The sequence below is a fragment of the Toxorhynchites rutilus genome, chromosome 3 (genome assembly GCF_029784135.1).
Source record: "Toxorhynchites rutilus septentrionalis strain SRP chromosome 3, ASM2978413v1, whole genome shotgun sequence".
NCBI classification, from domain to species: domain Eukaryota; kingdom Metazoa; phylum Arthropoda; class Insecta; order Diptera; family Culicidae; genus Toxorhynchites; species Toxorhynchites rutilus.
Window position 1 is genome coordinate 70,521,863 of NC_073746.1, and position 27,794 is coordinate 70,549,656.

Here is a 27,794-nt window from a genome sequence, read left to right on the forward strand (position 1 = left end):
GTGCCAAAGGAAATGAACCCGCCCAACGCGCCGGAGCTTCGCCCAATAGAGAAATATTGGGCGATTATGAAGCAGGCCCTCCGGAAGAACCCAAAAGTTGTCAAATCGAAGGCGGACTTCAAGAGAAAATGGATTGCTGTTCAAAAAAAACTACAACCTGACGTTGTACAGAACCTTATGAACGTGGTAAAGAGGAAGGTGCGAGCATACGGGCTTGGGCTCGAAGTATGAATAAAAAGAAAATGCCAAAAGTTGTTTAATAGTTTTTATTTTACTGTCTAAAATTTTCAAAAGGATCGGTCTACTGGGCGAATTTCTACAGCGTTTTTTCCGTGATGCAATTTGATGTGACACACCCTTTAATACAAATTTTAATTATTTTTTTCGTTGAAACTCTATAGAATAAAACAGTTTTTTCGCTGCACTAGAGATATTGTTTTGATTTTAGCATAACCAAAGGTGCAATTAGGCGAATTTACAAGGCAGCTGCAAACAGTGCATTCGGGATTAACGGATAGTTAATTATTTTTTCATCAATGGTAGATATGTGTTATTCCTCATATGAGAAATATGTTCTCTGAAGTTGGAGTCGATTCGTTGCCTAGTTTCCACGTCCTTATAATGGTTAAATGACGATTTCCGAGCATCATTCCTTTTATTTTGTCGATGTTTTCATCAGTTGAAGAGGTTGATGGTCGTCCTTAACGTGACAAATCGTTCATCTTTTCTTGGCCGTCTTCGAATGCCTTATACAAATCATACATCCGTGTTTTCGATATAGTTTAGCCACAGATGTATTCTGCAACCTTTTCAACGTTTCGGCACAAGAAAATTTTGTTTGCAACATAACATTTCACGCTTAGCTTTTCAATAGGACCTATCTGTTTTGATCGATTCTCTTCATCGATATTCTTTATCGCTAATAACTCAGCGGGAAAAGCAATCCCTAATCTGTTCGATGATCAGGAGTGTAGAAGGAATCCTCATTTATCAAACTGTGTGGTAAAACTAGCACAAAATCTGTATGCCAGGCCGTGGTGATTGAAAGAGAAAGTCAGTAAAGAGAATCGATCAAAACAGATAGGTCATATTGAAAAGTTAAGCGTGATATCACACAATATTTTAAACCAATAGAATTATCAATATCAAAAATCACCAAGCAACGAAAAGTTAACTTGTTTTTAATGACGTTGTAATCAAGCTTAATGACAGATCGCGCTCAAAATTCTTATCAAGATCATTGACAGTAGTACAAACTTTAAAAAAAATTAAAAATGTTCAGCGGGAAGATTTTCATTTCCCGGTATATATTTGACATAATATAAGTTTTACTTCCATGATATTTGATAAGATAAACGAATTGCTTCGAGTACTCAAAGTCGTTTCGAAGATATGTTTTTTTTAAATAAATTTCTTTAGTTGTAGAAGCATATATCGCAGTGTAATAACATTCCATTTTTGAAAAAATGAATCGAAATTTCCTTTTTGTATTTCGAAATTACAAATATATAATTTTTTTAATTTTGAAACTCACTTTTTGCTCATTCGTATGTTTTTTTTTAAATATTTGTGTTTTATTTTTTAATTTAAAGGTTCAATGCTTCAACTGCATGGCATGAAGCAATTCCTCGTCAAACAGCCGATTTTGACACGAACATATCCTATATTATTTTATAATTTTAATCATCAGATGATCAATTTTAATCGTGGCTGATTTTTTATAATGGCGTATCCAGAATCACTGACCTTTTTTGCAAAAAAATCATAATTTAAAATCCGAATGTCTGACTACGAAAACGAAAAAATGAATAAACATTCGGATGACTACGAAAACGAAATGTGATAAATCAACACATGCTGATGGGATGTACATTTTACAGTTTTTTGAATAGTCTACGAACATGTTTTTATCTAGGTGTGTGTAAATGTAGTGAACAAAAACATCGAGAAAAAATTAAAAATCGTTTTATTTCTGTTTATACAAAGATTTTGTACACTAACACAATTTTTGTGCTTAAGGTTGATCTTGGGTAGACTGTACATTTTTAGTTGCTCTCCGCGATTGACCTAAACCAGCGAAATTGATTTGTAGACTAACCCAAATTTTGCCAACTAAGTCAATAGCAAATCCTATTATTCTTGTCAACCAGCTTACATTTGATCCCTATAACATTCATGTAGGATCCTTCAATACAGAGCTATTTTTGAATGAGTTTGAGTTTGAGTTTGTCACTCCAGAATACATTCAAGGCGTGTTATTCGGCATAGAAATCTCAACTAGGTACTACTAACAAAAATGATGCAAGTAATACCTATGTTGAGAAGGCAAAACTTCCACTGGGAACGTTAGTGCCATCCAAGAAGAAGTTCTACTGTTTGCAGAATTTTTTTTATTATAGTGCATTCTCAAAGCCCCTGTAAGCGTTTCATATTGATACGTTTATTCATTAGAATATACTTGAAAGTTGAGGCTGATTTTTTACCTCAAGATTTTCTTCCCTCAATATTGTTGTAAATGATCCAAGTTTCTCCAAAAACGCTGTGCCGGATATGAGTTTTTGTCGAATCTCCTGAGAATGATAATCCTGATAATCTTTATACATAACAGACAATTGCCCATAGACTGGGAGTATGAAGAAGTACCGGAATACAAGAAGACAAATTTCGAAGCAATCAAATGTAACCTACAAGCCATAGAATGGCAAACTTTATTGAACAGCGAACGAGATGTCAACTTATACGTACATATTCTTCACGAAATTCTGAATAACATAATAGAAATGTGCCGAAGAAAAGAAGACAAAGAAATTCAACCAGCAAATATCATTTTTAGTTTACCGCTAAAATAAGAAATTTAAAGAATAGGAAACAAAAAGCACACATTCATAGAACACTACAACTCTGTAATCAATAAGGGAAATAGTGTGTTAAGTTTTGTCAAATAACGTCCAAGACCCATACACAATAAAGCTTTTATTCATTTATTTATTTATTTAGTTACATGTAAGGCCGTTCTAGAATACTATAATATCGTTTAGAACCCGTATATGGTCGTACATGAAGAACGCATTGAGTCACTCCAGAAACAGTTTCTCTTATTTGCACTCCGTAAGTTGAACTGGACCTCATTTCCACTTCCTTCATATGAAGCACGCTACATGCTCATAAACATCCGAGCACTAAAAGAACGCCGTAAATTCGCAATGCTTTGTTTTGTTAATTACCTAATTTTGCAACGAGTACAATCAGCTGAATTACTAGAAAAAACCAAATTTCTATGTACCTGGCCGTCAACTAAGAACACGCAATTTTTTTCTAAACAAAACATCCAGAAAAAACAATGCAAACAACGCCCCTATCAATTGCATGGTGCGTATTGAAAATCAGCGAAATAATTGACACAACAATGAATAAAAAAACAGCTAAAAAAACACCGTAGAAGTAACATATAAACTAAGAAAACATTGTAACATTAACTTATAAGTATGTAGTCTACATTTGTTTGACGAAAGTGATTAAATAAATATATAAATAAATAAGACTATATGACAACAACATGAAAGGGCAACAAAAATACGCAATAAAATGACGGCCGTCGACCCGCTGTCGGATGCGGCCTCTCGCGAGCAAACCTGTGTTCCACTGATTGCCCGGTTAATTTGAAACATAGGAAACAAACCTATAGCATGGTTTATTTTTGTTTCGAAATATGAATTATATGTTTCAAAGCAAACATTAACCGAGCAAATGTAATGCACTATATTTTGTAGATATCTCATAGATTATTTCTTCTTTGACAAATTAGCTACTCTGTCGGGTGGTGTTCAGCAGTTTTTAATTTATTATCAGAGTTGTTACTAAAATTAAAATCTTCACCATTCGACAATGGTGCAGGAGACGTATTTAGGTGGAAATTAGCAATTAGAGCTTGACAGTTATTCTCTAGACAAAGTCAAAGTTATTCTCTTGACAGTTATTCTCTAGTCTTAGACAAAGTTGTTACATATGATAGAGCGCTCATTTTTATGTTATCAAAAATAGGGTGATTAAAATTGTCGATGAAATAAAACATCTAACTTTCTTATCTTTAGAAACATAGTTCGACAATTTTGTAGTCCCAGTTATTTGAGACATCTTTGTAGAACAAAGATTATCTCTATCTCTTAAACTAATCAATATAGCGCCTTTTTTCTATGTTGCATTGGGGTGACCTTGAAAAAACATGTTTTTTCTGCTTTAACTTTTATATTTCTAATTCTATATCAAAACTGTCTTCGTACGACTTCTAGCGCTTATCGATACCAACATTTTGCGATGCAGAACTTGTCGATATCTCAACTTCACTCAAAGTTATTGATATTTCTTCCCAAAAAATACGCTCGCTTCAATTGTTTGTCATTCTTTCTGGGGCAAACATAAACAAAGTTTTTTGGCTGCATTTGAAAGAGCATATTTCACCCTACATGATGTGTGATTCATGATGTGTGATCAAAACTATGTTATTTTTCGGGTTTGAGTAAATTAAAATTGAAATCATGAGTTTTTGGGTAAAATACCATCAAAAACTTTGAGTAGGATTAAAATATAGACAAGTTCTGCATCGCAAAATGTTGGTATTGATAAGCTCTAAAAGTCGTACGAAGACAGATCTATAAAGTTAGATTTTTCATTTTATCGACAATTTTGGTCACCCTATTTTTGATAACATAAAAATGAGCGCTCATATGTAACAACTTTATCTAAGACAGTTTTGGTCTAAACAATAAATCTCTCCCACAAAGTTGTTTTTAGCGCTTTCTATGTGAGTTGCATTAGGGTAACTATGAAAGAACGGATTTTTTTGCTCTAACTTTTATATTTCAAATTCTACATCAAAATGGTCTTCGTACGACTTTTAGAGCTTATCATGACCAACATTTTGCGATGCAGAACATGTCAATATCTTAATCCTGCTCAAAGTTATTGATGAGTTTTCATCCAAAAACTCATGGTTTCAATTTTAATTTAACATAGTTTTTAACATTTTAATTTAACAAAGATTTAACAAAAAATAACATAGTTTTGAAAATCACATATTATATAGAGTGAAATCTGTTCTTTCAAATTCCGTTAACAAACATTTTTTATGTTTGCCCCAGAAAGAATGACAAACAAATGAAAAGAGCGTGTTTTTTGGGAAGAAATATAAATAACTTTGAGTAAAGTTGAGGTATTGACAAGTTCTGCATCGCAAAATGTTTGTATTAGTGAGTTCTGAGAGTCTTTCGAAGACAGTTTTCATGTAAAATTGGAAATATAAAAGTTAGAGCAAAAACACAGTTTTTTTTCATGGTGACCCTAACGTAACTTAGAAAAAAGGCGCTATATCGATTATTTCAAGAGATAGAGAAAAACTTTGTTCTACAAAGATGTCTCAAATAATTAGAGCTACAACATTGTCGAACTATGTTTACCTCTATCTATAAAGATAAGAAAGTTATATTTTTTTATTTCATCGACAATTTTAGTCACCCTATTTTCCAAGTTTTCCAACTTCTAGTTTTTTCCTAGTTTTCCAACTTCTATCTCTTTCAATGCGTTGGTCTGTCTTATTTTCTTTTTGTTTTTTACCCGATTTCATTATTTCATGACTGCTTAAAATTGACAACTTTCTTCTACGTATATGAGGTGATTAAAATTCGGGTGGATGTCTTTCGGGTAAATGTTACACAATCATCAAATGTTCCTCGGTCGAATTTTGTGCAATCCATGCATTGTTGCGATTTACGCAACCAAGCTCCACAAGATGCTCATGAACAATGGTTTATGATATCTATAGAGAGTCGACAAATTCACGTGTGATATACCGATAATTGTTCTCGATTTGGGCGTCTTTGGTTGCAGCACGAACCACCCTATATAAATGGAAATTTTTATTTTGAAAAATTTGTCAACATTTCCGAAAGCTGATGTTGAAAATTAGGGTGATCACAAATATTTTTACCAGAAAGACTAGACTCTGACTGAACGTAGTTCTACAATCCAAATGTCGGAGAAATAACATAGTATTCACAATAATCAATAATGAAATAAACTGGGACCAACTCGAACTCCCTTGATTCTGATTCAAACAACGGCGCATGTATACATCTATTTCAAAATAAATACACTTGTGGTACCCTCGGGGGAAATCTATTGCGTCACACTCGAATCCAACAACGGAACGCAATTCCAGAAGGTAGCTATGAAGTGAAACTTTCAATTTGTGCCAACGCTTGCGACATATATTTGTCGCCCCACAAGAAAAAAAACCACACAGCAATTGAGCGAAGCATGGCAAGAAAAACAACACTGAAGTGAAACACTTTCACCGAAGATCGAGTGTTGAAAGATGAATGAAGAAAGGAACCCACAAAGGCCACCTGCATCAATCCAATCCCGACCACCAGAGCTGTCAGAGCCATGGAACGAAATGTGTTATAAATTGCTGCGACAGAGAGCAGACATGTCTTTCATTTCCGCGCGGTTTCCGTACTCTGCCAAAAAGGACACATCCCAACACAAGGTTGAGATAACGCAGGCAGATAAGAAGCATTGTTTTCTTACATTTCCGCCTGGCCCCCCGCAGTCAATATGCTGCTATGATGGCTATGTCACAGCAAACATGACAGTCTCTGACGGGTAGTTTTTTTTCTCTTGTGAGATACTCCCACAGCTTTAATTTTGCCCCAAATTCGATGGTTTCAGGTGAGTCGAATAAAGGAGAAATTTAGAACTAGTTTTAAAGTAACTGTGACATACCCTATAATATCCATCCTCTCGTCTAACGTACGGCGCGTATGGAGCGGTTGTCTGGATAACCGCCTTCAGATGCGGTAGCTGGCTCTTGATCGAATGAATTTTCTCCATCTGCTTGGCATCGTCCACAACCACAATGTTGGCCCGGGAGCTCTCCAGCACATGTCGAACCGATTCAGCAGAGTTGGTTGTATACACACCGGTAATAATACCACTAATGGGGTGAAAAGAGTGAAAAAAGCAATCAACAAAGAACAACAACAGAGAACCGGGGAGCGGGATAAGATTGATTATCATTCCACATCAGCATCATTCTCGCCCCTCCCAATTTCTGGACCGGTGTATGTATGTGTGTATGTTTGTTGATTGGCTTTGCTGATTAGGGACGATAAATGTTAGTGTTGGGCTCACTTCTCGAGCCGATACTTACCCGGCGTGAATGGCCGCCAGCTCGGAGACAAACCACTCGGGACTATTGAAGGCCAGCACACCGACCGTATGGTGGGGCTCCAGACCGAGCTTGATGAAAACCTTCGCCATCTTATGCACCCGGTCCCGGTATTCACTGGAAGAAACGGAGTTGGGGAATCATGTTAAATGGCGCATTTGGGCGAGATGATCAAAATAGAAAGAGACTCTTTTTATAGACTACCTTTCGAAAACATATTTTTTTTAATTGATCAGAAAATAAAATACAATCCATAGAACAAAAATAACAATGTAAAATACAAACTTAATCAGGATGTTACATTCACTTGAATGTCTCACATCAACCCTTATGTACTTTTTACTCGAAAATACGCAAAATTTTATTGTTATAAAATACTTGTATTTTTGTTTCCCACAAGCGTCATCCAAATCAGTACATTTGACTTGTGCGTTAATTTCTGCCAAAAAAAAATACCTTTTATTGGATAGGGCAACAAGAATAATAGCAGCGTTGAATTCTACCTTTTTGAATGTGATGAGGCAGTGACAGAACATGTCCGTTTTTCTCGATATCAAAGAGGCATTTGATTCAGTTTCCATGGAAATTCTCTCAGAGAAGCTTCATAATCGTGGACTTTCACCAATTCTGAATAATTTCCTGTACAATTTACTGTCAGAAAAGCATATGAATTTCTCTCATGGCAACTCAAAATCTGCTCGTTACAGTTTTATGGGCCTACCGCAAGGCTCCTGCCTAAGCCCCCTCTTGTACAGTTTTTACGTCAATGATATAGATGATTGTCTAACTAGAGACTGCACGCTGAGACAACTTGCAGACGATGGAGTTATTTCCATCACGGGTACTAATCCCGTCGTTCTGCAAAAGTCGTTGCAAGATACCCTGAACAATCTGTTCACGTGGGCCCTCAAGCTGGGTATCGAATTCTCTACGGAGAAAACTGAAATGGTCGTTTTTTCTAGGAAGCACGAACCCGCCCAATTCCAGCTTCACCTATCCGGCAAAACGATCCAACACTCTATGTTTTTCAAATACCTGGGTGTATATTTTGATTCTAAGTGTACCTGGGGGAGACACATTGCGTATTTGAAACAGAAATGCCAGCAAAGAATCAATTTTCTCCAAACAATAACCGGAACATGGTGGGGTGCCCATCCAGGAGACCTCATTCACTTGTACAAAACAACGATATTATCAGTGTTAGAATATGGCAGTTTTTGCTTCCGATCAGCTGCCAGAATTCATATTCTCAAGCTGGAGAGGATACAATATCGTTGCTTGCGTATAGCCATGGGGTGTTTGCATTCGACACATACGATGAGTCTCGAAGTTTTGGCAGGAGTACCCCCGCTTACTCTTCGGTTCACAGAATTATCCTACAGATTTCTCATCCGTTGCAAGATCATGAATCAATTGGTGATTGATAACTTCGAAAATCTACTACAACTGACTCCTCAGTCAAGTTTTATGTCTTTATACCATGAGTACCTTACCCACGACGTGCACCCTTCACCAGGTATCTCCAACCAAGTTTGCTTCCCATACTTTTGCAATTCCTCTGTCATTTTTGATCTGTCCATGCGACAAAAAATCCATGGAATACCAGATCACCTACGCTCCAATGTTATTCCGTCGATATTTTCGGAAAAATATGGGAAAGTTGGATCTGATAAAATGTTCTTTACTGACGGTTCATACATAAACGGGTCCACTGGCTTCGGCATCTTCAATGAAAATTCCAGTGCCTCTTTCAAACTCAAAGATCCTTGTTCCGTGTATGTCGCAGAAATGGGTGCGATATACTATGCTCTAGGGATCATTGAAACACTGCCCATCGACCATTATTTTATTTTTTCAGACAGTCTCAGCTCAATAGAGGCAATCCGCTCAATGAAAGTTGATAAACGCTCATCTTATTTCCTAACAAGAATAAGACATCTATTGAGTGTTTTGGTCGAAAAATTCTTCAAGATTACCTTAGCATGGGTTCCCTCTCATTGCTCGATTCCGGGGAATGAGAAAGCGGACTCGCTAGCTAAGGTGGGCGCTTCAGAAGGCACACTTTTTGAAAGGCAAATTGCCCATAATGAATTTTTTTACATTCCTCGTCAGGACACACTCGTTAGTTGGCAGCGCATGTGGAGTGAAGATGAGTTCGGTCGTTGGTTACACACGATTATCCCTAAGGTCTCGACGAGTGCATGGTTCAAGGGATTGAATGTAGGTCGTGATTTCATTCGCGTGATATCTCGGCTTATGTCCAATCACTACAACCTAAACGCGCATCTCTATCGCATTGGGCTCGCAGCAAACAATCTTTGTGATTGTGGCGATGGCTACCACGACATCGAGCATGTTGTCTGGTCGTGTATCCGGTTCCATGCTGCTCGCTCTCAGCTCTCTAGAGCACTGAGAGCACAAGGCAGACAATCGGATATCCCCGTCCGGGATATCTTAGGTAGCCGTGATCCTGATCTTCTGCTTCATCTATACTTGTTCCTCAGAAACGCCGATGTCAACGTTTAATGATGTTTCCTTCGTTGTTTCCCCGTTTCATATCCCTCCTATCCGATCGATAAACTTTTACTTAGTCGCGGCAATACATACACACACTCTTTACAGATGCACGGGCCGAAGGTTGTGCAGTCCACTGATCATTCAACAAGAGCCAAAGGTTGTACCGCTCATGACAACTCTACACGTGCTGATGATTGCGCCGGCTAGTGACCATTCTATCCTGGATTCCTCGAGTCGAGAAAGACGCACCACGCAGCTACATCCTAATAGGAAGTATCCCGTGTCGGGCACACGTACAGAGCATCGAAGACTGCAACATACCAATTATGAGAACACTTGTAATACTAACCTCGAGCCAACCGCGAGTAATCGGTTACATATTACTAACATAGTTGTAAGACAAAAATTGTCAAAATATTGGACTCCCGGCCCCGTCAGGCTAACGCCACATGTGCCTTAATAAAAAATATATTTTGGGAAAAAAAATGTATGAAATTTGATTACAAACTTTATTCAATTGTTTAAATGAAGTAGCTTCTTCTCGTAGAAAAAAAATCCAGAGATTGTATCGAAGACACGATCGCTTAGGACGTAGGACTACGCAATCTTTTTTTTTAATTTGTTGGTTTATCATTCCGAATATTATTTTCTCTTTTCGCCGTCCCCCTTCGTTGTTTCTATTCTAGCGGCTGCATAAGTTGCCCGTTGTTGACAGCTCTGTTCGGAAAAGCACACAAATGGACAGAACAAATGTATGGGGAAATGGGATTGCTTCCAATTTTCATCAATTTCAACTATATACAGACTACGGCAGTCTTCCATTATTCACAAAAAACACTGCGTCCGGAATAAACATGTCCACGCTGCTGTTCACAGTTTTGTGTTTGAGTACAAACATGATTTTTTCGTACCTATGTTAGAAAATGTGACATGTTTGTATTCGTGGTATGTTTGGACATACGATGTTTAATCCCAATGTTTCACATGATGTTCGAACATGGTGTACAGTTTCTCTTGCATTTTCACCCCAAGCACCGGCAGTGCGTAGAGTAGAAGAAGCGAATCGGACACCACACCACCACCACTCAATGCGTGGTGTGTTGGTATGTTGACATGGAAAAAATGCTTTCCTTTCATGACAATGGATGCTTCGTCTAAAATATTGGGCAAATAAAATAAACCTCTTTTTCTGTTCTGAACAAAATAAACATCGATTGATATGAGAGTTTTTCACATTTGATATAATTATTTAGTGCACGCATCAATTTATGTATTGAATTCATGTAACATTCGCTATTATTAGCTATTTGAACAAGTACTAAAATTGAATTATTCAGCAGTGACATGTGTGAAGGGGGGATAGATCAAGACTACAGTTTTCGGATATTAAACGCATCAACTCGCACGGGATACTTTTTAGAGACTGACCATTTTATTTCTGGGTAGTAGATATATAAAAATTCTTTGGACAAAGTGTAATTATGTAAGTGTTATATGCACTGTGGGTTCATCCCATTTCGTATAATTGTTACATCCGGACACCCAGACTTCACCGATGTCCTCATCGAATTCAAATAGTTCACAAAAACACGAGTAATTTAATTTTCAACAATGTTTTCTTCTTCCTCATTGTCATCGTTGCTACGCACTGTTTCCTCCAAATCGGCTACATTGCACCAACGTTTCATCCGGTCCGCCGAGTAAACCGTAGTGAACTTTCTCGGCGCCTCGAAACCAGGAACAGTCCTGATTTCGTCATTAGCACACACCTTGGACACGATGAAAGGACCTTTGAACCGGGGCTCCAATTTTCGACTTCCACCCGGAACGTACTGATCCTTAGCCACCAGGACCAAATCGTTTACCTGGTACCTTTCTGCTTCACGTCGATGATCGTCAAAGTATCTCTTCTGCCGCGCTTGATTCATCTGCGTGGCGTGCTGCACTCGTTCACGTAGCTCCCTTGACGGCATCCGGACATCGTCACTTTCCACCGTTATTACCGCAACAATTTCGTTCTGGACGACATCTTTAGGCCGGTACGACAACACCAGAGAAGTTCGTCGTTGCGTTCGGCGCTGTATTTATCGCACTCTGCACTGATTTCACCTTTTCGTCCCACTTTCGATCAGCTTCATCCACCATGGTACGAATGGCGGTCAATATGGTGCGATTACTGCGCTCTACTTGCCCGTTTCCTCTCGGGGTTCCTACCGCTACCAACACATGGTCTATGCCATAGTCTCCACAGTACATCCGCAGTATATTCGAGGTAAATGCGGATCCTCGATCGGTCACAATTCGGGACGGTAACCCAAAAACACTCGACATTTCCTCCAGCATCCACACCACTGGTTGAGCATTGGTTGACTTCACTGCCTTCATCAGGAAGAACTTTGTAAATCCACAGATTAGCACCAGAATATGTTCATTTCCCTTCGAGGACCTAGGAAACGGTCCTAAGTGATCCATATGCTTTGTATAGAACGGTATGGGCGTCTTAGGGATCGGATTGAGGAATCCCTCAGGACGGCCTTGCTTCTACTTGAAAAACGCACACTTTGGGCACGCTGCGATATACGCACGTACGTACTTCCGCATCTTCGGGAACCAGAACAACTCCTGGATCATAGCCACCACTTTCTGCTCACCAAAATGTCCTTTCTCATCGTGGTAGCGTTTCACTATACGCCAACGTACATTGTACGGAACTACCCAGCACTTTTTGTTCCCCACTATTCGATACAGTCGATTATTTTCCAATGCATAATTCTGTTGTATTTGACGGTCTTCATCACACATCGGGTCACGATTCAGCTTATCAATTACGTCCGTCAGCCGACTGTCTTGCCGCTGCATACTGACGAGGAAATCCATGTTGGATAGCTCCAGAACCATGATACACTCGGCCACGGTTTCGATTTCTCGCGGTTCTTCAATCGGTGACCGGCTCAGGGCATCGACATGCTGCATCTTTGACCCAACTCGGTGCTCGATACGGAAATTATACTCGAGCAATTTCAAAAAGTATCGGGCTACCCTTTTGTTTAATTCTTTCTTCGAATACGCATCACGGATGGCCGAACAGTCCGTTTTAATCACAAAAAATCTGCCAACAAAATACTGTCGAAAACGCTCAACGCTCGCCACCACAGCTAACATTTCGAGCTCATAACTGTGATAAACCGCTTCTGTCTTCGAGTTTTTCTTGCTAAAGTAGCTCACCGGCTTCCAACACTCATCCACTTTTTGCAGCAAAATCCCCGCCACTCCTGCGCTCAAAGCATTCATATGCAATTCTATTTCTGCATTCTGATCGTATAGCACCGTATAGCATACTAGTATAGGTCGGGTCACCAACAAGCTCTTTATCCGCTCAAACGCCTGCTGTTGTTCTGCTGCCCACACAAACTCAACCTCTTTCCGCAGTAAGCGAAACAAGGGTTCCGCAATGATACTGTAGTTCTGCACAAATCTTCTGAAGAACCCTGACAGCCCCAGAAACTGCTGGACCGTACGCACATTCTCCGGAACAGGGAACTCAGAGACAGCCTTAATTTTCGTCTCACCGGGCCGTACACCTACCGCACTCACTTCGAATCCCAAAAAATCGACTTGGCATTTAAAGAACTGGCTCTTTTTTAAGTTTATCGTAAATCCTTCTTCTCGCAATGCAAGTAACAGTTTCTCCAACTTAGTCAACAATTCTTCTCCACTATTGCCCGGCAGAATCAAATCGTCAATGTATGCCACCGCTACGATTTTCTGTTTTCGTAACTTCTCCACGATCTTATTCATCGCCCTTTGAAACACTGCACACCCGTTAGACAAACCGAATGGCATGCGAAGGAAGCGACAATGACCATCTACCGTCGAGAACGCCGTATAGTTTTGGCTTTCGGGCTCTAGTGGAATTTGATAATATCCACTGTAGAGGTCAACCGTCACAAACAGTCTCGCACCTGCCAATTTTCGGAGACACGACTCTATGTCTGGCATCGGGAATTTGTCTTTCACGGTACGCGAGTTCAACAAGCGGTAATCAACTGCCAACCGAAATTCGTTGTTTTTCATCGGAACCAAAACAACTTGACCTCAAGAACAACAACCAATCAATACACACAATGTCTTCGCTACGTTGCCAGTTGACGAAATGGAAGCGGATACAGCTAACGGGGGCACGCCGTTTATTTCTCAAGGGAATTCCCGGCGCAAAAATGTGACCACTCCCAAAGTTCAAGGACAAGTCCCTCCGGTGATACCCCCTGTTAGCTTGCCCAAAAAATCGAGTGCAGCGGATAAGCAAAATCAGGTCCCTCCTGGCCTCCGTGGTAATAGTTCACCTTCGAACGACCCAGCACTCGAGGGGACATCAAAAACCCCAACTGTCCCTGTTTTTCCGTCAAGTTCAACTTCCCAATCGGGATTTATAAAGTTGTCTGACCTTGTGGATCAAATCTTCACGTGTTTTAATGTTTCCGACTCCATCAGAACCATTGTCACCGCAATGCTTCCAGTACTAAAGACAATTTTGCAGCAATTGATGCAAACATGGCCCCTCCTTGCAATGATTATCTCTCTTGATGTCTAATTTAAATAGAGAGGTCGGAGATATCACTGTTTTACAGTGGAATTGTCGTAGTCTTATCCCTAAATTGGATACATTCAAATTTCTAATTCATAAACTCAATTGTGATGTTTTTGCTCTATCCGAAACCTGGCTCTCTTCTCAAAATGATCTCTCTTTCCACGATTTTAATATAATACGCTTGGACCGTGATGACAGATACGGAGGGGTACTATTGGGGATCAATAAGTGTCACTCATTTCTTAGAATTGACCTTCCACCTATTGGAGGGATCGAAGCTGTTGCTTGTCATGCAAACATCAGAGGCAAAGACCTCTGTATAGTCAGCTTGTATTGGCCTCCGAGAGCTGCGGTTAGCCGCAAGCAACTTGTTGACATGTGCTCACTCCTTCCTGAGCCACGATTAATCTTGGGAGACTTCAACTCTCACGGAACTGCCTGGGGGGAACAGTACGACGACAATCGTTCATCGTTGATATATGACCTTTGTAACAGCTTCAATATGACCGTTTTGAACACTGGGGAAACAACACGTGTACCTAAACCTCCTGCTAAACCAAGTGCTCTTGACCTCTCGCTTTGCTCGAATTCACTATCGTTAGATTGCAAGTGGAATGTAATCCAGGATCCCAACGGTAGTGACCACTTGCCAATCAAAATTTCTATCACCAATGGGTTGAATTCTTCTGAATCAATAAACATGGCATACGACCTCACAAGACACATTGACTGGAAAAAATATGCGGACGCGATTGCTCTAGCCATCAATTCCAGAGATGGTTTGCCTCCATTGGAGGAGTATAACTTCATTTCTCGTTTGATATATGGCAGCGCGGTTCGCGCTCAAACGAAACCCATCCCAGGTTCCACTATTCGTCGAAGGCCTCCCAATCCATGGTGGGATGGCCAGTGTTCCAAGCTTTATGGAGATAAATCGAATGCATTTAAAGCTTTTCGGAAACGTGGAACCCCTGAAAATTTTCAGAAGTATTTGGACCTTGAAAATCAATTTAAAAACTTGATCAAAGGGAAAAAACGTGCTTATTGGCGAAATTTCGTGGGAGGTTTGTCACGAGAAACGTCAATGAAAAAATTATGGAAAGTGGCTCGAAACATGAGAAATCGCTCTTCATCCAATGAAAGCGAGGAATATTCACATCGATGGATTTTTAATTTTGCACGAAAGGTTTGTCCCGATTCCGCTCCAGTGCAAAGAATTATTCGAGATATACCACAAGATAGGTGCGATCTTGATTCCGAGTTTTCGATGGTAGAATTCTCTCTTGCTCTCCTTTCATGTAACAATTCTGCTCCGGGATCGGATAGAATTAAGTTCAACTTGCTGAAAAATCTCCCTGATGTGGCGAAACATCGCTTGTTGAACTTATTCAATCGGTTTCTGGAGCATAATATTGTTCCAGATGATTGGAGACAAGTACGAGTTATAGCTATTCAAAAACCCGGAAAACCCGCGTCCGACTTCAATTCGTACCGCCCAATAGCAATGCTGTCTTGTATACGGAAATTGTTGGAGAAAATTATCTTGTTTCGCCTTGATCGATGGGTTGAAACGAATGGCCTACTCTCAGATACACAATATGGGTTCCGCAGGGGCAAGGGGACGAATGATTGTCTTGCGTTGCTTTCTTCAGAAATTCAACTGGCTTACGCCGAAAAAAAACAAATGGCTTCAGTATTCTTGGACATAAAGGGGGCCTTTGATTCTGTTTCAATAGAGGTTTTGTCAGACAAATTACAATCTCGGGGTCTGCCGCCTCTATTGAATAATATGTTATATAACTTGCTTTGTGAGAAACATTTGAACTTTTCTCACGGAGATTCGGCAGTAAGTCGGGTCTCTTACATGGGACTCCCCCAGGGCTCATGTTTAAGCCCCCTTTTGTACAACTTCTACGTAAGCGACATTGACAATTGCCTTACACAAAATTGCAGCCTAAGACAACTTGCAGATGATGGAGTGGTGTCTGTCGTAGGATCAAACGAATCCGACCTGCAAGAATCCTTACAAGATACTTTGAACAATTTTTCAACCTGGGCCATTGGGCTAGGGATCGAATTCTCCACGGAGAAAACAGAGATGGTGGTTTTTTCTAGGAAGCATAAACCAGCAAAACCAAAGCTTCAACTTTTGGGTAAACCGATCACTCATGCTATGTCATTCAAGTATCTTGGGGTCTGGTTCGACTCTAAATGTACTTGGGGGGCCCATATTAGGTATCTGAGTAAAAAATGTCAACAAAGAATAAACTTTCTCCGTACAATTACCGGCACCTGGTGGGGAGCCCATCCCGAAGATCTTATAATGTTGTATCGAACAACTATTCTCTCAGTGATGGAGTATGGCAGTTTCTGTTTTCAATCAGCTGCCAAAACACACCTCATTAAACTCGAGCGAATTCAGTATCTTTGTCTCCGTATCGCGTTGGGATGTATGCCCTCAACGCATACCATGAGTCTCGAGGTTTTGGCAGGCCTACTCCCACTAAAAGATCGCTTCAATTTATTATCTCTTCGGTTCCTCATCCGGTGTAAGGTTATGAACCCATTGGTGATCGGAAATTTTGAGCAGCTGATCGAGCTAAATTTTCATTCTGGATTCATGAGCTCATATAATGAATTCGTCTCCATGCAGGTTGATCCTTCTTCGTATATTCCCAACCGTGTTTGTTTTCCTGACTACATCAATTCCTCTGTGCATTTTGATCTGTCCATGAAGCAGGATATCCATGGAACATCAGATTATCTTCGATCGAGGATCGTTCCAACGATCTTCGATGCAAAGTATGGGGATATCAATTGTGATAATATGTACTTTACTGATGGGTCCTCTATGAATGAGTCCACAGGATTTGGAGTGTTCAACGAATTTTTTAGCACCTCACACAGTCTTCAGAATCCTTGCTCAGTGTATATTGCTGAATTGGCAGCGATACACTGGGCGCTGGACAGCGTCGCCTCACGACCTATTGAACACTATTACATTGTAACGGATAGTCTTAGCTCTGTCGAAGCTATCCGTTCAGTGAGGCCGGAAAAGCACTCGCCGTACTTCCTTGAGAGAATACGAGAAATTTTGAGTGCTTTATCCAGACGCTGTTATGTCATTACCTTTGTCTGGGTCCCTTCACATTGCTCAATTCTGGGTAATGAGAGGGCTGACTCATTAGCAAAGGTAGGTGCAATTGAAGGCGATATTTATCAGCGTCAAATCGCCTTCAATGAATTTTATTCTTTAGTCCGCAAAAATACCATAGTTAACTGGCAACGCAAATGGAACGAAGATGAATTGGGCCGGTGGTTTCACTCGATTATCCCTAAGGTTAGCCTCAAACCATGGTTCAAAAGTCTGGACTTGAGTCGGGACTTTATTCGCACCTTCTCCCGACTCATGTCCAATCACTGTTCGTTAGATGCGCTACTCTTTCGTATTAATCTTGCCGACAACAATCTTTGTGTTTGTGGCCAAGGTTACCACGACATCGAGCACGTTGTTTGGTCGTGCGAGCTGTATCTTGTCGCCAGATCGAATTTAGTAGTCACCCTTCGGGCCCGAGGAAGGCAGCCCAATGTGCCGGTGAGAGACGTGTTGGCTCGGTTAGACCTTGATTACATGTCCCAAATATATGTATTCCTTAAAGCTATCGATCTTCGTGTGTGATTGTCCTTATACCCTTAGTTTTTCCTTTTCCTTTTCCTTTGTGAGAGATCGGATCCCTTCTTAAGAATAAGATGAAATGTAAATACATATTAGATATAAGATAGGTTTAAGAATTGAGTGTGATGAGTGTGATTGAGAGTGTGAGTGTGATCAATGTCAACATATCCTCATATCCCCTCCTTTTCCTGAAGAAAATATGTCACCCTTCTAAACTCGAGTTGACCGCGAGTAATCGGTTTCCTATATTATTAACATTAGAATTAAGGAAAAATGTATATATACTAGTAACAATACAGTAAGGAGTTCGGCTCCTTTAAACCTATGTAACTGAGCCTGTAAAAATAAACGATATAAATAAAAAAAAAAAAAAAACAACTTGACTATTGTAAGGCGACTCGGTTTCGGCTATGATTCCAGCTTCAAGCATCTCATGTACCAACTCCGATAAAACACTCTCTCGGACATACTCCTGCGTCCGAGGTTTCACGTATACAGGCTCATCACTGATCAAACTGATCTTCATTTCGGCTGAAGTAGCACAACCTATCTCACTCATCCGCATGGCAAAGCAGTCTCGATAGCTGTTGACCAACTGGCACAAACGCACATTGTAGCCAGCCGGACCATCGCTTTTTATCTGCTCTTCGGTTATTGGTTCTACTTCGGATTCAACGTCGATTGTATACATGCGAACCACAGAGTCATCATTACTACCATTCGCCCGAGAATGTTCACCCGATGGTGATGAGGGTTTAGCTGCAGCCTCCCATTCAAACTTAACGTCCCCTTTGCGTTTCACCATCACAAGTCCGTCACGATCGATGATATCTTCGCCCAAAATCACTGCCGTATCTTGGGCCCAGGTCGGCACCACCTGAAGCTCAACAGGTAAAATCACACCGTCTACCTGCAAATCAGCGCACACTTTCGACGTAACGTTGATCTCTCTCTTCCCGAATCCTCGGAGGACTTTCTGGCTAGGTTTCACTTCTCCCACATTCTTCGCCATCTTTTCCTGTATGGTCGACACCTTTCCTCCTGTGTCAACGAGTGCTTTCATCGTAACACCATCCACCAGCACATTTTTGACGAAAATATTCTTCTGGTCCAACATCTGCATCGTCTTAGAGTTTAGACCTTTTGACTCCCGTTTGTGGCTAGTCTTAGGGCACTCTTTCTTCATGTGACCTTCTTTTTTGCATAGATGGCACACCACATTAGGACAACGTCGTGCAATATGCCCCGGTTGGTGGCACTGCAAACTGCAAACATCAACAAAAGACTCACTGTTCCGTTGACTAGAATGCCCAGGCGGGCTAGGTTCGAATTTGGGGAGTACTACTGCATCAACACGATCGATCCACCGGAGCTCTTCAAGCAACTTCTCCACCGTATCTACCTTGCCTATCGTCATTCCCGCACGTTTCACATATTGACGAAGTCCACTTGTAATGTACGTCACCGTGGTTTCTTCGCCGAAGACACCTTTTCTCCCGAATGCCAGCATCTCATACACATACTCCTCTACAGTCTCTCCGGACTTCCATTTGCGAGAGGATAGCAGATTGTGATAGTAGATGGGGTTTTTCTTCAACGGAAACCCCTTGACGATTTCGGCTTTGAACGATCTCCACTCTCGCCAAGCCTTCGGACAACCGTCCAACCACAACTTCGCACAACCACCGATATTCAATCTAGCGCAGTGTAATCGTATGGCCGATGACCACTCGTACACATCACCAATATCGTCTATAAACTTTACCCATGTATCGGCCGATAAACTTGACGGTATCTTCGGGTCAAACGTGGAGACATACTCTTTCAGCTCACGAAAATCGAGTACTCTTGCCGCATTTGCACTACTACTACCGCTGACCACTACTTGCGAACTACCTTGTGTCGCCTGCTTCACCTGATCAAGCTCCAACTTGAGTGCTTCAATCTGGGCTCGTAGTTGTTCTTCCATCTTCCAGCTCTTCGCACGTTTGTATTTCTCCTTTCGATCAACTACGTTCGGCGGTAAACCACTGTTAAGTTTTTTCGGGATTACTGTCGATTCAGAGTGTTCATCGGAATCACTCGCGATACTCAAATTCAGCAACGCTTCTTCGAAGAATAGCTCAGGATCACTGTCACTCATAACCCTCGCTCCAAAGCGAGTTCTCCGCAGTAGTGCAACGTGACGAACTCTTCTCACAGCCCTCACGTATAGGCCACACTTGCAACATCCAACGTGTCGCACCGTCGGTTAGAGTCAGAGTTGAGAGAGTTGAATACTACCCTGTCAGAGCTATCCGTCTATTGTCTCCGACGCACAATAACCCTTTCAGCCAGTACTCAACTGTACTGAATAACACGGCTCTAGTTCGACCACGCGGTCGTTGGTCTGGGATTAGTAGCAAGAAGCTAACTCTATTAAATCCACCACTTCAACTAGCTTTACGCTCACACAAAATAGCTAGCTACACCGCTCGATTCTAGCTATATTGCCCTTGCTACCACTTCGAATGATTAAGCGGCATGCGGTTTTGCAGTCTCGATTCCGTGCCTCACACGTACTCTAGCGTATCACCACCGCGAAATTCCTACACGGAATATATTCGCGATTAACACCACCGACTAGTTTTACACGCTCTAATTCGGCATTACCCGAGTTATCTATCCTGTCTACAGTATGTGAAGGGGGGATACATCAAGACTACAGTTTTCGGATATTAAACGCATCAACTCGCACGGGATACTTTTTAGAGACTGACCATTTTATTTCTGGAAAGTAGATATATAAAAATTCTTTGGACAAAGTGTAATTGCGTAAGTGTTATATGCACTGTGGGTTCATCCCATTTCGTATAATTGTTACACATGTTAGGCGTGACGCTAACCACTCGACCACGGGAGCAACAATTTTGGCTGGATCTTTGAATACAAATGGCCAATACTGCTTGTTCGCGACGATCGCGACCCGAGCTATAAAACGAGCGGAGAAGAGGAGAAGAAAGGATGATGCAATCGCATGCACACATAGCATATGTAGTGCAGTGTAAGTGTAGCTTTTAGTTTTTTCCTTCATTCAGTTTGTGATAACATCGAGAAATTAATGGTGTGTTTTAGCCGCTGAAATTTCTCTGCTGGTTCTGCTGTGTGCCGCTGAAGGTTGCATCTAAAACTAATTTTTGGGTATTTATTTTTATGGTCAGCATTTGTACGACGTCGCCCGCTATGCAGTCGGCTCCCCAGACTTTAATTGCCAACATGCACGCAAAAAAATAGAAAGCTTCTTTCTATTCAGAGAGTGTTTTCTTTGAACGAAACCAAGGATTATTTAATCAGACTTGCAAAATGTGCATGAACGATCTATAAACTTTTACTTAGTCGCGGCAATACATACACACACTCTTTACAGATACACGGGCCGAAGGTTGTGCAGTCCACTGATGATTCAACAAGAGCCAAAGGTTGTACCGCTCATGACAACTCTACACGAGCTGATGATTGCGCCGGCTAGTGATCATTCTATCCTGGATTCCTCGAGTCGAAAAAGACGCACCACGCTAGATATGGGGTGCAGACTAGGGGGGCGTTGCTGATTAACGGTCAGCTGCATCCCAATAGGAAGTATCCCATGTCGGGCACACGAACAGAGCACTGAAGACTGCAACATCCCAATTATGAGAACACTTGTAATACTAACCTCGAGCCAACCGCGAGTAATCGGTTACATATTACTAACATAGTTGTAAGCAAACATTGTCAAAATATTGAACTCCCGGCCCCGTTAGGCTGACGCCATTTGAGCCTTAATAAAAATATATATTTTGGTGCATGAACTCATAGCCTCTTAGTTCGTGCAATTTTTGAAATGCGAACTAAATTTCAAGTTCGTTTCTGTGAAAAAGTATTCTACGAAGGAATGTTGAGGGATGAATACTTTCTTTCCGTGTATGAGAAGAAACGAAACGAAAGCAATGAATACTGCGACATCGGGCGATATGTTTGTACATGATGTTCTTGAATTATAAACATCGTGTTTGTTTTCAAATGTTTATGTTTGTGTACCATTGTTCGTGTTTGGGATAGACAATCAACACTAGCGATAATCATGTTCGAATTCAAACAAGAACATGGAATTTTCACATCGCGTGGACATGTGTAAGTGTTTTTCGGAAGACTGGACTACGGGATTGTAATGTATAGCATATAAAACAAATCCTCGAAAACTACCGATTCGATAGGTATGCAAATCGTTAAAATCCGTTCGCAGCAAAAATAGTTATTAACATTTACTTTATTTCATGAAAACGTGACCTGTCTTCTGATTTGGCACCCTTAATGTAAGACGTAATCCTACGTCAAAAAAGAATAGGAATGGTGAACACGGCTATATGGGCTCGCATACATACTGAAAGGCAGAGAACACATTTTAAAAAATATCATTCGAGCGATGAATTTCACTCAAATTCCCTTTCCTATTATTTTTATTTTTAAATATTTTTATATTTTGTATAAGGTGTTATGAACATTACCGGGAGTTTATTAAAAACGGTAAAGCTCACAATTGGAACTGTTATTCCTTTTATCTGGGAGTATTTTCTCAAACCTCAATATCTGTTCATTTAGAAGCTACCTATTTTTACGTAGAACTACGTCTTTCAGTAATGGTGCCAAATCAGAAAACAGGGCACTTTTTCATGAAATAGCAAATGCAGCGTTCGTTCAACGGACAATGTGGATAGAGAAAATATAGATATAAATAAATTTACGCTCAGCTCGTTTTCAATTGATTGAGTATCAATAAGCTATTCGTTATTTCACAGCATTCATCATCTATCTAGCGACAAAGTACCGTCTGGTGGAGAGTGTTCGGTATTCTTGAACCACATCATTACTACATCTCTACTGGCGTATGAATGATGAACGAAAGCGTATTTTTGGGTGTAAAGATTGGAATGTTAATACCTCTTTGCCGACTGAATAGAGAAGACATTGTTACATTTCCATTATTATGACATTATTACATTCCCATTATTATTATTATTACATTTAGGGAATGACAATCACTTTCGAAAAATTAAAGTTGTAAGAGTGATGTTTGTTACTAACGGGTATTAAATAAAAAATGAGAATTTTTTGAATCACATATAAAAAAAATTTTTTTTTTTCATCGATTTCAGTATTTTTTATTAATAACATAATGTATTTTCTTCAAAAAATGTCAGTGAATGTTTGAGTAAGGGCCGTGGTCTGCTGTTCGACGCAACTTTGTCGCGGTGCTCTCACAAGAACGTTGTACGGCACATACGTCCATTTTCCGGATACAATTCAGGATTCTTGTAGTCAGTTGCTTCGTGTCCTTGGCCCTCCAGTTGTTTTTATACACTAGGGCACTGAGTGAGCCAAAGAAACCTCTATTGAGCGGCACTGGGGCAAGTTTGTTGGGTTACGATCTTTCGGCACGAACGGTATCTTTTTCTCCTCAAGATACGCCAGCGTCTTCTTGACGTAATGGGAAGACGCCTTGTCCGGCCAGAAGACGTACTTCCCATCCGCGTGTTGCTCGTTCAGGAATGGCAGCAGAATTTTATCAAGGCACTCTTCTCGATAGATTTGTTGGTTGATTGACAGACCGCTCGGCTTAAACCAAGGCTTTGAAATGCCTCGGTCGGAAATGGCGATGTACAACATAACCTTTTTTTCAAACTTGTGCTTGAACTTGTATTTCATTTCAGGCGGTGTGGATGACTTGTCGCTGGAGTAGTAATTATCATGTCCTGGAATAAGCGTTTTGGACAGCGGAAAATAGCTTTCGTCGTCCAGAACGAAAGACGTCCCGCGGTATTTTTTGATCATCCACCGACATTGTGATTTAACCGTCTCAATCTGCTCCTCCGTGTACTCCGGCGACCTCGTCTTCTTCCTGCAGACGATTCCTTCCATCTTGAGGGTCCGATGGATCAATACGTGGGAGCAGCCATATTTCCGACCGGCGTCACGCAGGCTGGTTGCGTCCTTGTTATCAAACAGCTTCTTTAACGATGTCTTCCTCTGCTTCGTCATTATCGTCACCGGACGACCACTTCCGACCTTCCGCTCTACATTCAGGGAATCCAGGATACGATATACCGTACTGACAGGTACATTTTCTTCCTTAAAATGTGCCACCGTGAACTTTTTTCCTTGCTGGTAATGCGTTTCGTAGAACCGTACAATGCGTTCGCGGAGCACGTGCTGTTTCGACGCCATCTTTGCTTTGACTAAATTCAAACTAGCAAAACCAAACACGCCTACTGTTTCTAGGGAGCCCAAAGAGCAATTTTCTTGGAGAAAGAAAATTTTACGTTCTTTATTTGAGTTACTGAAAGGTATTGAAAAAAATCTCATTTTTCATTTAACACCCTTTAATTGACCTAAAAACCATTTTCAAAATGAGGGACAACATAAACTTTTTGAATTGTAATGAAAAGCCGGGTAAACTGTTCTTTAATTATCATGGTTTGAATTCAACCAATTGTACGATACCCAGTGTTTTATGATGAGATAAAGTTAGTACAAAAAAGCAAAAAGTATTTACTTGAATTCGGAACATCAGTTTTTTTTTCAAATCTGCTGACAATAAATTGGATTAAACACTACTTCAATGGAAATATTTAATTGAAATTGTTACCAAAGCTCCTGCTCATATATTAGAAATTATCAAAATCATTTGCCACAGAAAGGGTCAGGTAATAATCACTTGGTGCCATGTCCATATCAGTCCATCGGACTATAAGGAGGATGCATCAGAACCTCATAGTGGCGTCATTCACAAAATTAAGATAACAGTTCGGCTGAAAAGTTTATAAGGTAACACTGTAAAACTATTTTTTTTTTGCAAAATTCAATTTTATTATTCAACATAATTGCCTTATTCCAAAGTTGTAATAGCTGGAACAGAGTCCGGATAACGCTTATCAAGCCATGCTTTTGTTTGCACTGTATTTTTTTTTTCAATCAAAAAGCAATCAATACACGAAATTCGGATTCTCCATTTTTTTTACAATAACAAAAGTTGCTTCACTCTCAATGCTGTAATTGTTATGTACGTGTCAAATTTTGACACGTATCCATTGAAAGATGGTGCTTTGTGATAGTCAAGTAGATTTTTGCAAGAGGCGCCATCTTATAAACTTTTCAGCCGAACGGTTATCAATAGTTTTTAACCTTTTAACTTTTATTTCATTCCACTTCAACCAGAGTCATTTAGGAATGATAAATTTCAATTCATCCGGTTGAAGGACGAATTGGTATTCACTACGCATATTGCATCGCATCGATCCTATTATTTCGGTCATTTCTGTTGTCGTTTCCTTTCAATTTGGAAAGTAGAAACTTTCATTGAAACTGCTAGGATAAGCTATATTCATTATCATCGTTTTTTAATAGTTTAATAGTTTAACAGTGGCGAAAAACTGCTCGCAGACCGCGGACCGTCTTCCAAAAGGTGGTTTAATACACACGACACACATAGCACATAGGCATAGCAATTACGCTTACCACTACAAATCAGCAGCGGTAACTGATTATCCAAACAGACCTAAGTCATTAGCGAGTACGTTTCGAATACAGCAATGAAACTTCTATTTGTATATGCACTGCTCGAATAGATCAATGTTTCGAATCACTTAGAGAAGGGCGATCCAAAATTTCGCTTCAGTGTGAAACATGAAACGAATGAATATATTGAGCTAATTGCTAAACTGCAACTTCAAAAGCGGCAGTTTCATAATGAGGTATCGATTCGTCAATGATAAAGTAAAAACTAACTAAGCTTTCTGAGTACCTGGCAATTCATTATCGATGGAGATTTACACTTACTTTTGTTTTAGCGTAGGTCTTTTTTAAAATCTCGACAGTTTTTCTATAAATAAAAACAGTCTTCGACAGAGTTATTACATTCTAGCTGATCCGGCGTACTTCGTCCCGGACAAAATTAATTGCTTGATATGCATTCTTTCGAACCTTCACGTTTTCCTACTAAGCGGACTAAGCGGAACACATTTGGCCTTCCATTTTTGTTTATATAGTATCTATGTTATAGATGAGAGAGCGCTCATTTTTATGTTCATATAGGGAGACCAAAATTTTCGTTGATATAAAAAATCTAACTTTCATATCTCTATAGATAGGCACAAACATAGTTGGACAATGTTGTAGCCTCAGTTATTTTAAGCATGACAAAGATAGGATAGAGTTTCATTTCTATTTCTTAAAATAACCGATAAAGCGCTTTTTCCTAAGATGCGGTAAGGTCACCAAGTAAGAACGGTCGAACTTTTGCATTTCGAATTCTACAGTCCTGCATCGCAAAATGTTTCTCTTGATATGCTCTAAAAGCCGTCCGAAGACAGTTTTGACGTAGAATTTTAAAAATAAAAGTTAGAGCAAAAAAGCGCTAAATCGATTATAATTCTTCTTCTTCAATGGCACTAACGTTCCTAGAGGAACTTCGCCGTCTCAACGTAGTATTACTTGCGTCATTTTTATTAGTACTTAGTTGAGATTTCTATGCCAAATAACACGCCTTGAATGCATTCTGAGTGGCAAGCTCTAGAATACGCGTGATCACAGTGCAAGTCGGAGGAAATTTCTTTGACGAAAAATTCCCCCGACCAGAACGGGAATCGAACCCGAACACCCGGCATGTTAGTTATGACGCTAACCACTCGGCCAAGGGAGCACAAATCGATTATAATAAAAGACAGAAAAAAAATTAAAAAAATACTTAAAATAACTGAGGCTACAACATTGTATAATTAGGTTCGCTCAATTTAAAAATTATCTCTGTCTATAAAAATAAGAAAGTAAGATGTTTGATTTCTCCTAAAATTTTAGTCACCTCATTTTTGACAACATTGAAATGAGTTAGACCTTGATTACATGTACCAAATATATGTTTTCCTTAAAGCTATCGATCTTCGAGTGTGATTGTTCATACATCCTTTTCCCCTCCTTTTCGTCCTTCGCGAGCTATCGGTTCCCTTCCTACTAACATTAGAATAAGTTAAATTGTAAATACATATGAGGAGGCGATCTGGCGTAGTGGTAACATCCATGCCTCTCACGCTAAAGGTCACGAGTTCAATTCTCACTCCCGACATTCTTCCTAAAATGGAAGTAAAATTGACGAACCAGCCAAATTGAAAATCACTGAAATACATAAAGAAAATCACTATAATACAGATAAAAATAAAAAAATGTAAATACATATTAGATGTAAGGATAGTTTTAAGAATTGAGTGTGAAGTGTCAGTGTGAATGAGAATGTGAATGTGAATGTGAGTGCGAGTGTAAACACACATCTCCTTACATCCCATCCTTTTCCTAATGAAAATGTGTCACCCTTCTAAACTCGAGTCGACCGCGAGTAATCGGTTTCCTATTTCATTAACCATAGAATTAAGGAAACAACATGTTGATATATGCTAGTTGAAATATAGTTAAGAGTTTGGCTCCATTAAACTTATGTAACTGAGCCTGTAAAAATAAACGGATTAATAAAAAATAAATAAAAGACGGGTGGGTAATGTCGGGGACATAACCGGAGTGACGTAGGACTATACAACGGGGACAGCTTATTCTAAATATATATTTTAAATATATTGTTTTATTGTCTTCTCCTACGTGAATACCTACCTCTCTACCTGAAATATGGATTAGTTTACTGTTTACTCTTTATGAACATGTTGGGAGTTCTGAAATGAACCTTTTGGTTGTGTTTTTGCATTTTTTTTTTGTAAAATTTTTTTTTT

General features: G+C 39.9%; 1 protein-coding gene across 1 annotated transcript in view; it reads right to left on the reverse strand.

Annotated features, from left to right (window-relative positions):
* Positions 1 to 27,794, reverse strand: part of LOC129777280 (very long-chain-fatty-acid--CoA ligase bubblegum) — a 94,082-nt gene that overhangs the window by 44,941 nt on the left and 21,347 nt on the right. The window contains exons 3-4 of the mRNA XM_055783482.1: positions 7,208 to 7,342; positions 6,781 to 6,991 (exon numbers count right to left, since the gene is read on the reverse strand). Of these exons, the coding sequence (XP_055639457.1) occupies positions 6,781 to 6,991; positions 7,208 to 7,342 (346 nt within the window). The remainder of the gene's footprint in view (positions 1 to 6,780; positions 6,992 to 7,207; positions 7,343 to 27,794) is intronic.